Consider the following 12626-nt stretch of genomic DNA (forward strand, 5'->3'; position numbering starts at 1 on the left):
AAATCCCGGCCTCCCCGGGTCCGTGCGGAGTGTGTACGGACCCGAGAAGGCATTGCAAAAGCCGGTTTTCAGCGCACAATGCACATGCGCTGAAAACTGGCTTTTCCGATCTGTCCAGATCCTCCGTATCTCGGGAGCAAGGACATTTGCAAGGGCAAGATTGCGGTATTTACCCATATCTTGCCCAGCAAAAGTCCTCAAAACTCTTGTGCCTGATAAAAGCAGGCGCATTGCCTAATTTTACAGGCGTAAGTGTTTCAAAACATACAAAAACATAATAAAATTAAATTTAAAAAACACATTTTATTGTTAAAAAACCTTGCCCACTACGGTAAGTTTATTTTAAACCATAATTTTAAAAACTTTTTTTTTAAATTGGAAATGGGTTTTTTTCTAAGACATTTATTAACTTTAATTTCAATTAATTTTAATTATGTGAGGTGTGTTTTTTATTTTTTATTATGGTGTTTAGTGTGTTTGTTTTTTTTTCTCATTAATAGCAATGAGAACTCATAGATGCAGCGCGGGAAGAGACGGCCTCCCCACCGTAATTCCACGCCGTTCTGGGGCCACCAGGTAAATTCGTAAAAATTCTCCAGTTGGAGGTGTTCGTCCGAAAGAAGCCTCCGACTAGAATTTCAGGGCCATAGTATTATTGGTCTGGTCTGAAGACCATTCCAGCGTGCCCTGATTTCACAATAAATCTGCTTACAATAGAAAAAACAAAAAAAATGGCTATGGATTCAGCAACAAACAATTCTGTAGTGCATTCAAGTGTTGTCTGGTACGTGGTGCAGGTTCCTGAGGGATTGGGAAAATCATTCAGAAAATAAAAAAAGGTACAATATCCAAAATTAGGATGGAGGCATTCTTTTTAATTTTTGATGGACATAATATTAGCGTTTATTATTCTATTTTGTGTTCAAGAAATTCTACCATAAGATGGTCGATCTGGAATACTTGGATATCTCTCATTGCCTATCAGTGTCTGATCAGAGCATAAAGACGCTAGCTTTCTGTTGCAGAAGGCTCATTTCACTGAATATCGCTGGATGTCCACAGGTAAATTCAGAGAGCTTCAACTAATGGAAATATGTTTTATTAGGATATTTTATCCTCTCATTTTCCTGTTTTCTCCCCTTATTAGTCCATCCTGAGTTACACAAATGCTTCCAAGAGGCTTACATGGTTAACTTGATCCCAGACCCTAATGAATGCTATTCTTGGCCAGCTCAGATTTGGTCTTCTGACCTCCAAGGCAGCTGATATCCATTTGGGCTAGGTGGCGAACATGTGGCTTAAATGCAACTCTATGCAATAGTTAAATGCAATAGTTAGTTTCCTTCAGTGGAGACCTTTTGTCCCTATCCACAAGGTTTCTGCCTTATGTATACCTAGACCAGATAGCTTCATCTCCATTAAAATCATGTTTCCTTCACATAAAAGACGACAGCCCCTCCCAATTTGCCTTTTCTATCTCTACAAAGTAAAGTGTGTTCCTGTAAATTTACTCAATCCATGTCATTGTTGAACCAATCTCTGTGATGCCTATGATATTATAGTCTCTCTGTCCAGCAAGGACCTTCTGGTCTCCAATTTTATTCCGAATACAATTAAATAATGCTACATTTGGGAGTGGCATTGCAAACACTGTATAGGCTTGGTTTCCCATCATCTCTTGGATAAGAATATATTCCAACATTAAATGGTGACCTGAAGTGAGAGTGCTAAGTTCATGTGTGGGGTTAGAAGATGACTTATAAGGAAATAAACAAGCCAGCTAAATAGCACGATTAGAGCACAAACAAATTGAGCAATTTTGGAGAACCAAATAAGAGTAGTGTTTCCCTTGGCTACGAATTGTTTCAGCAATATACATCTGGAAAATGGTAAAATGTACTGGTTTTATGGTAGTAAGATAGAGCCACGGCCAGGAATTTCCTCGAAGCTGGTCTTACTCTACTGCCGTGACTTCACTGAATGTGCGGCAGAAATCCCATTTAATGGGGTATCTGCTGCTCTCCCGGCAAAGTTAAGGTGCTGGGGTTGGAGTAGCTCTGAGGAAATTTCCCAGCCCATGTCCTCTAATCTGAAACAAAAAGCAAAATACTGTGTGTTACATTTAGAATCACTCCACAAGACTGTACATCTTAAGCTCAAACTGTTGTGACCTTGGTCTCTTTATTGTAACTCCAGAGTGAGGAGGCAGCATGGTAGGCTGCCTTTTATACCTGCTTGCCCAGGGTGTGCAGGTGACCCTTGGGTCTCCCACAGGTGCGCCCCCTGGTGGCAAGTCTTACACATTGGTGGTGTTTACATACATAACATCATTCCCCCCCCCTCCAAAGTCTTATGTACGAGTTATTTACAAGTTGAGGTGATCCGGGGCTCTGCGTTCCCTGGTTGATAGCCTGAGTTGAAGTCCTGGCATGGGTGAATCCGTCAGATCATTGTTGCACTGCGGTGTGGCTAGTCTGATCAGACTGTCGGGCATGGTGGGTTCATCCTCGTGGTTGACCTCGAGATCAATTGCTGGTTGGGTGTGTGTGGGTGGATCAATGATGGTTAAGTCCTCTTCAAACTGTTCTTCATTGTCAGTGAACCGCAGTTTGGTCTGATCCAAGTGCTTTCCGCATGTTTGTCCATTCAAACGTTTGACAACAAACACTCTCTCCCTCTCCTTGGCTAACACAGTACCAGCAACCCATTTGGGACCTTGACCATAATTAAGAACAAACACAGGGTCATTGACCTCAATATCACGTGATACAGCCGCGCGATCGTGGTACATGTTATGTCGGTGACAGCGGGTTTCTACATGATCATTGAGATCCGGATGGACTAAAGAGAGCCTGGTTTTGAGAGCTCTCTTCATTAGCAATTCTGCAGGGGGAACCCCGGTAAGCAAGTGGGGTCGTGTGCGGTAGCTGAGCAGAATCCGAGATAACCGGGTCTGCAGGAAACCGTCCATCACGTGTTTCAAGCTCTGCTTGATGGTTTGGACTGCCTGTTCTGCTTGACCATTGGATGCGGGCTTAAACTGCGCAGACCTGACATGCTTGATGCCATTACGGATCATGAACTCGTTGAATTCCGAGCTGGTGAATCATGGTCCATTGTCACTAACCTGTAGGAATCGTCCCCGGCATTCAGTGGGAGGTGGGATCTGGAGGTAATCAGGTGGGAACTGGTGCAGAGGAGATTAGGGATGGGGAGGTTCCACCACGATCGGAGGGGGAGTTCTACCGCGATCGGGTGGAGGCCAGAGCTGGGGAGGCCCAAGGACAACTTGTGGTCCCTGGGGAAAGCATTCCTGAAACTCCCGGCCACAAAAAGTTCGGACAAAAGTAATTTTTTTAAACTTACCTTGGCCTCTCGTAGCCAGTCAGTGCCTCCCACCGTGGTTTTGCTGCCAGGCTGTAGACAGTGCGGGACTCCCCCGCCCCCCCCCCCCCCCCCCGATCGCAGTGAAACCCCCTTTTCATTAAGATCACCTCACAACATCAATGACATCATCGGACTGTGACTTTTGAATTTAAAGTATGCCCCCGCCTGCCCTTAGCAGGTGCCTTGAAAGTTAGCAAAGATGAAATGGTGTCAGGTGGGAATGGAGTGATCTCAGGCCAGTAAGTCACCTTGGCCTAACGTTAACCCCTCTCATGCAACATTCTCGCTGGGCGATGGTGGGGGGGGGGGGGGTTAAAATTGAGGCCATTATTTCAAAATATTATGCCTTAAATGGTAAGACAACAGAGTCCAACTATGAAAGAAATAAGAAAGTTCTTACGAATAGTCATCGACCTGAAACATTAACTCTGTTTCTCTCTCCACAGATACTGCCTGACCTGCATTTCCAGCATTTTCTGTTATTTCAGATTTCCAGCATCCACAGTATTTTGCTTTTGTGTAAAAGAAATAATTTACATTTGTATAGTGCCTTCACGGCCTCAGGCATGGTAGTCACTGTCATAATACAGGGAACGACATCAGTCAATTTGTGCACAGCAAGCTTCCACATACAGCAATGAAATGAATGACTAGATATTGATTCTTGTTTTATTGATGTTGGCTGAGGGATAAATGCTGGCCAAGACACCAGAACTCCCCTGCTTTTCTCTGAATGGTGCCATGGGATCTTTTGTGTTCATCTGAGAGGGCAGACGCTGCCTTGGTTTAACATCTCATCCAATACACAGCACCTCTGACAGTGCAGCACTTCCTCAGTACTACACTGAAGTGTCAGCCTTAGAGCATTATGGTGATTGTTTTAATAAAATGTTGTACCTGTATTTACAAAATGAGTTTTTATATTTTGTTTTGTTTTAATCGACCCATCAGATTACTGACTTCAGCATCAAGTACCTGGCTGGGGTTTGCCATTATATTTACTTCTTGGACATCTCAGGTTGCATCAATCTTACTGATTCAATATTTACATTCCTAAAGAAAGGCTGCAAAAATCTACGGATCCTTAAGATGCTGTACTGCATAAAGATCACGAAGTAAGTATAATACACCCTAGTATGATTATTATAAGCCTGAAGAGGTCTCTGCATTTTCTTGTGTTTATGCAGAAAAAGAGAACAAAATCAGAGTAAAGAGAATATATGTACCAGACTGTAAAGAGAATAGGAGTTTGACCAACTGCTCAACCTAAGAAAGAGCCTTTAAGGACAGACAGTGCCAACAGCAATACATAAAATAAACATCTCAGAGCACTTCAGAAGGGCAGCAATGGACACCAATGAGAGAAGAAAAGCTGGAGCAAAGGGAAAGATCAAAGAGATGTTTTTTTGAGGTTTTTGAAAGCAGGTCAAGAAGTAGTGAAGCAAATTGGCTTTGTGATAGAAGTAATGTATTGACTGAAGAAATGGCTTTCTGTGACATAGTGAAGTAGTAGTAATTAGCACTAACCATGACTATGTGGGTTTTAATTTTTCTCTGGATCTGGTGCCTCATTAAAAAATGCATCTAATGTTATGAATATTTTGGTATCCTAGCTGGCAGAGCAGATACATTTTCTTGAATTAAGTACCAGATGTAGCATTGAAATATAGTGGAGAAGAGGGGAGGGGGTAATGACAGTATTCAGTACTTCTGTATTATGCTTGAGCACCATAGTACAGGTACTCTGAAAAATCAGGGCAAGAGGACACTAATGGCATCACATGTGCAAGCACATGGAATAACTTTTGAAGGGAGAAAGAAATGTCAACTGGTGGGGGTGCAGGCGGCAGTGAAACCCCTCCCCCCCCCCCCCCCAAGGAGAGCTCAGTGTGAGGTCTATGCCATTTTAACTCCCAGGCCACTTTTAAATATTGCAGCACTGTCGCCTGCCCGAAACTGGCAGGACTGATGTTAGGGCCAGTGGGCGGGAACAGGAAATTTGGTCTGGAGCCTTAAGACGTCGGGGATTCAATATAATGTCAGTGGTAGGCAAAAGCTTTGGCAGCCAATGGAGAGGCATGGTCAGGGCTGCGGGGGCCCAAGAACTCCTTGCGGGGCCTGGGAGTAGCACTCCTGATCCACAAGGAGTTCTCACAAAAGTAATTTTGCAATGCTTTCCTTGGCCAACTCTGGCTGGCCAGTCAGCACCTCCCGCCGTTGTTTGGCTGTCGGGTTTTACACCGTGCAGGCCTCCCCCAATTCAACATTAAAATCACATTGCGGCACCAATGACGTCATTGGGGTGCAACTTTTGAATTTAAAGTAGACCCCTGCCTACCTGAAATGGCGCTGGCAGCAATGGAGCAATCACAGGCCAGTCAACTCTGCCTAATCCTAATCCCTCTCACGCACCATTCTCCCTGGGAAAGGGAGGTTAAGATCAATTAGTTTGAAGAGCAGAACTGCTGAATACCCTCACCCAAAAATAGTTTACTCCACTATGGGCTATAGAGACTTGATAAAAATATTAATAGGTTGTACTGTATGCACCTTGCCTGGAAGGAGTGGGTTTGATGGACTGGATGGTTTCTTCCCATCTTTTTCATATTTCTATGTATGTTGGTCAATATGTTTGTATGTAAAACTATTTGAACCAGAAGATGGGATCTGTAAAGCATCTCCCATAATAGCAGCATTCATACTACCTAAGGATGTCCCACTGCATTTAAGACTCTCCCAAGGCTGTCGCCACCTGAGCTACCAAGCCATTAACTTAAAGGAGATTTTCCTACAGACTCCTACAGCAATGCAACTTCAATAGGGCAGGACTTTGCCTGATCCAAGCCTGGGCATCTGACCCTGGAAGCAACAGTAGCTTGCCAAAGGGTGCTTCTCTTGGTGTACCTTCTAGTTCGATGCAGTGGAACACCTTTAGGTAGTATGAATGCTGCTATTATGGGAAATGCTTTACAGATCCCATCTTCTGGTTTGAATAGTTTTACATACAAACATATTGACCAACATACATAGAAATATGAAAAAGATGGGAAGAACCATTCAGTCCATCAAACCCACCTCTTCCAGACAAGGTGCAAACACGTACACCATTCATCCATTTATCTGCTGACGTTCCCCTCTCCCCTGTAACATACTGGGCCCGAAATTGGTCGACTACCACCTGCTTATTGCCCAAAAATGCAATTTTGGTCAAAAAACACCTACATACCACCGACATATCGCCCGGTGGAAAATTCATCAGTGACATACCGCTGGGCGGTATGTACACCGCCTACCCATGCAGACCACCGAAATACTGCCCAAAAGTGCAAAATTCATGACATACCACCGGAAATGCATACCGTCCTGGACAAGATGCTTTTAAGTGGATCTTAAGTGGGTGGTATGTACACAGAGCTGACAGATTTGTTTGATCTTTATAGTTCTCCACAGTTTGATGTATTTTTAAATGGATTGTAGTATTTTCTAGTGTTAGGCAATAATATAAATGGTCTAATAAAGCCCTATTTAGTCCTTTATTAATGAAGCATAATAAAAATTTTATTAGTCTCTCTTAGCCCCGTCTCTTCCCACACCGCAGTCTCTTCCCCCCCCCCCCCCCAACTCCACAGCGATCTCCTCCGCTCCCCTCCCCACTCCCACCCCCCCCCTTACTACGCTCTCAGGCTGGCAGTCTCTGGCTTCTCGGGGGGGCGGAGCTTCACAGCAACATGCACCTATGCACCTGCGCACAACTCGGGAGCCGAAGATTCCCAAGTCGAAAAGCCTCCTCCGCCACACTCCGCTTGGCTTACCACCGAGAAAAATGCAAGGAAATTCCTGCCCATTCAGCTCCAGTCGTACCGGGCGGTAAAAAATGATGCACTGCCCAGGGACCAACGAAAAACGGGCAGACCATGTGTTTGATCAATTTCGGCCCCATTCTCTTTGGAGAAACAACAAAACCTGCAGCCAATTTAGGAAAATCTCTGAGAAATTCCTCTCCAACCTCCTCTCACAATCAAGCAATCCAGGAGACCACGAGAATTCATAAATCATTTTAATCCCAGCTAACGTTCATATTACCATCTATAATTAGAAACTTCTTCCTCCCTCAGGAAATTGCTGACTGTTGTTTTTGAAGGACTGCAGGAAATTCATACCCACCACATGATTCAGTAATCTGTTCCAGAGGATGATGATGACTCTCCGAAAAGAAATACTTTCTAACTTCTAAACTAACTCCCTGCTTATGTGTTTTATATGCATGCCCCCAGTTCTCCCATTCCTAGCCAACTTAAATATTCTAGCCAACTGGACAGAATCTAAAGCCTTCTTCATTTTGATTAATTGTATTAATGTCCAGGTGCTTCCCCACATGATCAGATAATATCCCAAGGTCACTGCTAAAGACTAAGTCTAATATATTATTTTCCTTAGGCATGCTCCCCAACATGTTAAAAAGTAGTTCTTGACAGTATCAACAAATATTTCTGTTATGCTTCCCTCTAACCTTGGCTGCCTCCGCTCCCCCGTCCATCAGTCCATTTAATAGATAGGCAATTGAAATCCTTCATAACACTACTCTGTACTGTTTGCTAATTTGCTCATTGTCCCCCCGAGATGTCTGCGTTCCTCTAATTCTGCCCACTTGAGCATCCCCGATTATAATCGCTCAACCATTGGTGGCCGTGCCTTCTGTTGCCTCGGCCCCAAGCTCTGGAACTCCCTGTCTAAACCTCTCCACCTCTCTTTCCTCCTTCAAGACGCTCCTTAAAACCTACCTCTTTGACCAAGCTTTTGGTCACCTGTGCTAATTTCTACTTATGCAGCTTGGTGTCAAATGTTTTATCATATAACACTCCTGTGAAGCACCTTGGGACGTTTCACTACGTTAAAGGTGCTATATAAATACAAAAGCAAAATACTGTGGATGCTAGAATCTGAAATAGAAACAAAAAATGCTGGAAATCTCAGTTGTTGTTGTCCTGCTGGGCAAATTGACTCGGAGACCAATAACAGGTGCCAAAGATCAACTTGGACCAATTTTCCGAAACTGCATCAGCTCCTTTTTGTTGTGAGATATTTAGGAGAGTTGGGCTTTATTTTTTCCATATGCTGTGAGGGTTGAGGAGGTTAGTACAGGGAAACTACAGGTTTTGCTATTTTCATTTGGAGACAGCTAAACAAGAGAGGAAGAGAGAGAAAAAGAGGTCAGGAAAAAGAAATAGTAAGAGAGAAGTTAAAAGCAAAGATAGACAAGAATAAATGACAAAACTTCTAGGGAGTTAGCGACTGAGTTCATTGAAAAGTTTAAACTAATTTGGCAGGGGGAGGGGAACCAGGAAATAGAGAGGGGCAGAAATGAAATCAGAAAACAGAGAGATATAAACAGCAGTTAGGGATAACCCAAAAATTGCGGGGACAAAATTGAGGAAAATAACAAAAGTGATGAAGGAGGTATTATATTTTATGTACATCAATGTCCATAGTGTAACTAATAAAGTGGGTGAGCTGCAGACACAAATTGCTACATGGGATTATGATGTGGTTGCATTAACATTATATGGCTCGAACAAGGTCAGGAATGGGTTCTTAATATTTCTGGTTACCAAGTATTCAGGAATGATAGAGGAGGGGGCGTGGCAGTATTGATTAAGGATGATGTTACAGATCTAAATAGAAAGGATTTGCTAGATGGTTCTAGGACTGAATCGATTTGGCTCGAGTTGAGGAACAAAGGGTTGTTAAACAGTGAGAAGAAAATAGATGAGCAAATGTGCCGATGTGTAACAAAAGTAGAGTAGTAATATTAGGAGACTTTTATTACCCTAAATCGACTGGGAAAAACATAGTGCTAAGGGTAGGAAAGGAGAAACATTTCTGATATGTGCACAGGAGAACTTCCTCTGCCATGTCAGCGTGCGCCCCGCGCCACTGGTGATGATGTCATTGCCATGTGCGGCGACCCCTCACCATCTCCCGCTGACCCCTTAACACCCCGCGGGCCGTGAGGCTGCCGCGAGCAGATGTCAACGACAGCTTCGCGGTTCACAAAGCTGCCCGACATCTGCTCTCGGGGTGTAACTTAAACGGAAGGGTGTCAGTGCCCCAGGCCGCCATCTTTTTTTGTCAGCTGACTCTCAGGTCGGCTCCACAATGGCAGTCTTAGCGTAGTCTGGGCCGCCATCGTGCAGCCAGGCACTCCTTCTTGGGTGCCGGCCCGGTCACACACTGCCCTGGTGGCCATCAGAGGCCATGCAGATTGCACAGCGGCCCTTCCGGCGCTGAAGCAAGTTAGCGCTACGCGGAGCATCTGTCTAGCGCTCGACTCCCCACCCCAGTTACCACCACCTAAGGAAGTACAGCGCGGAAGATTCAATGGCGAGGGCGGGACTTCCGCACCGTACGCTAAAAGTCCCAGCCCTGGAAGATTACCACCCCTGTTATGTCTTTAGATGCTCTGATAATGACTCCACGAGGCAAAGTATTGCACTTGAACTGTCGTGACCTTAGTCCATCTAATATAACTCAAGAGTGATGATCACACATGGTGGCCTGCCTTTTATACTAGGCCTGGCCCACCTGTACAAGTAACCTACAAGTCTCCCACTGCAGTGCTCTCTGGTGGCACACCTTAGTGACCATACAGCTGGTGTACAAGTTTCCCCATAGTAGTGCCCTCTGGTGGCACATCATATGTAATACAAGCAGTAAACATGTCTGGATACATGACAACCCCCAGTTGGGGCGCAGAGTAATTTCGCTCCCAAAGAACCTAAATATTAGATATCTAGATACTTAACTTAGAATCCTCGGATTCTGTGGCTCCACTCCTTCTTTTGAGTTGGAACGTGAGAAACTGCCTTCCTCCTCTCCACTGAATTGCTACTAACACAAATATTCTTCCACTTTGCAATTCACTCAGCTCGGTCTCCAAGCTCTGTCCTCAAGCTTTATTCAGATTGGGAACCCATCACACTTAGCAGTTACCACACAATCCTACCAGGATTCCCCTGGCAACTGTGCTGACCTGCGTGAACACATGCTGCACTAGTTCAAAATTGCAGCATAGGACCCTGGTTTACATGTAATCATGAGCCCACTGCCTTTCTACAGCGGGAGACTCGTCAACCTCGATACTTGTTAATATCGTGGCTGCCAGGATCGCTATTTCATTTTTTAACCCCTTGCCTGACCCGCTCTGCCTGTTGGAGAGGTGTGGCAGGGTGGGGGGAGAGTGGTTCAATATAAAATCTCGGTCATTGAATCTGCATTTCATCTCTGTGACATGGGTTCCATCTGTACTACACATTTCACTGGAGCATTTGTTCATTGCATTTAATAAGTGCTTTGTTTTTCTAATTTAGACAAGCTGTCAAAGCAGTAAATAATATTCAGCAATTGGAATACAGCCAAGATTTGTGCTGCAAGGGCTTCAGTTGAAATACATTTGGACAGTCTCAAACCAGTTCCTGGTGGGTGCAAGTCCACAGCATAGAATTGTTCACAATTTGGCACTAACCCAGCAGTCTCAATAAAGATGATTCATGCAAGAACTAGTTAATTTAAGCTAAGTTTTTTTTTTGGGGGGGGGCGCGGAGGGGTGGGGGGAGAGGGTGGAAACAAAATAAACACTATATATTAACCAGAAAATGTAAAAAGACTTTCCCCTTCGAGAATTAATATCCCTTACTGCAATAAGCACAACTAATTCTGTACTGAACATTGAAACAGATAAAATCCCACCCAATCTCACTCGGATTTCCCCTGGCATCTGTGTCAATCTACATGAATCACTAGTTAAAATTCTCTTCCACCCTCCCTCCCTCCATTCTTTAATCTGTACTACACATTTCACTGGAGCATTTGTTCACTGCATCTAATAAGTGCTTTGTTTTTCTAATTTAGACAAGCTGTCAAGGCAGTAAATAATATTCAGCAATTGGAATACAGTGACGAAATTCCACCGATATGGTTTGGATACGACAACCAAGAGAACCTTCTAGTCACCAACAAGGAGGAAGATGAAAATACACAACAGGCTTAATCATTAGATTGCTATGAATGCCAGAAATCCACACATATATATAAAACTTATATATTTTTATTTAATAATTTGTAGACAGAACCTTTAACTATGATCTATTGATTACCTGGGCAGCAAAAAAAAAATCACAATGAAAAGTCCAAGGTAGCATTGTATTCATTGTTGTGGGAAGACCTGACTAATTTAAAGAAACCAAAAATCATCTTAAATAGTATACACATAAATTATTATAATCAAAGCTGTGTCAATAGTCAAGTAAGTTTCTAACATTTAACTCTGGTATTTGTTCCTTTGTAACTTGTAAAAAAACAAAATAGTATACTAGTCCTTCAATTATAAGCCAATGACCATTGCAAAAAAGGCATACTTGCATACTCTACAACATTCACTACTTTGACAGTTCAGTGATTAAAATAGGGCCAGGAGTGATGAAAGGCAGGGAAGAAAACTCTGGATACAGTAACCAACTGTGAATGGCAAGCACATCTTAAACTGATTATAAAGTTGAACATTAGAGATTTCAAATTGTGGTATTTTTCATTTTTTAATTATATACATGTGCACATAAGCTAGATTTCAAATTGTGCAACACTGGATTTTCTTGTTACATACGTCGCTCATTAGTCATTGAGCTATTCAAGTAGTTCTAGTAATGAAACATCCAAAAACTATATTGCTGCAACACTACGTTCAAAGTATTGATTAAATCAGTTTTGAAAAGATTTGTTTAAACTACTTTTTGAATGTACACATTTCAAAACAAACTGACAAATAAAGGACATGGATTATTCAATAGCAAGGTTTGCTTATGAAATTTCATTGCATGCTTTTAAATAGAAAAATAGTAATAAAAGTAAAGAAATACTTAGATGGAGGGAGAGTGAGAGGCTGGGGGAGAAAGAGAGGCTGGGAGAGAGAGAGAGACATGGTGGGGGGGGAGGGGGGGAAATCGGAGGGGAGAGAGGGAACTCAGGGAAGACGATCACGTTCTTCCAAACCCCTACAAGGGACATCGTTGTGGATGATATCCAGAAGTCTTACGACACTGTCACTATTCACTTCATACCCAATAAACCCGTTAACAATCCGTACACAATGCCTGCCCCATCTATGGTGGGTAGGGCGGGGGGAGAATGCACTTGCGCTGGGGTAAGGCATTTCGATTAGGGGAGGCATACACGGACTGGGTAAG

The 12626-nt window shown here is 43.4% G+C and overlaps 1 protein-coding gene across 4 annotated transcripts in view; it reads left to right on the plus strand.

The window, feature by feature from the left end:
- The window catches only part of fbxl13 (F-box and leucine-rich repeat protein 13), a 491421-nt gene extending 479212 nt beyond the window's left edge, over positions 1-12209 (plus strand). For 3 of the 4 annotated variants that reach the window (XM_070897338.1, XM_070897339.1, XM_070897341.1), the window contains 3 exons: positions 928-1062; positions 4339-4502; positions 11296-12209. In XM_070897338.1, coding sequence (XP_070753439.1) covers positions 928-1062; positions 4339-4502; positions 11296-11434 — 438 coding nt within the window. In that variant the 3' untranslated portion in view covers positions 11435-12209. Of the gene's footprint in view, positions 1-927; positions 1063-3833; positions 4192-4338; positions 4503-11295 lie in introns of those variants that run through there. The other variant, XM_070897340.1, reaches the window with a different exon arrangement.
- Positions 12210-12626: the final 417 nt, after the last annotated feature.

This window comes from Pristiophorus japonicus, chromosome 13 (genome assembly GCF_044704955.1).
Source record: "Pristiophorus japonicus isolate sPriJap1 chromosome 13, sPriJap1.hap1, whole genome shotgun sequence".
NCBI classification, from domain to species: Eukaryota; Metazoa; Chordata; class Chondrichthyes; family Pristiophoridae; genus Pristiophorus; species Pristiophorus japonicus.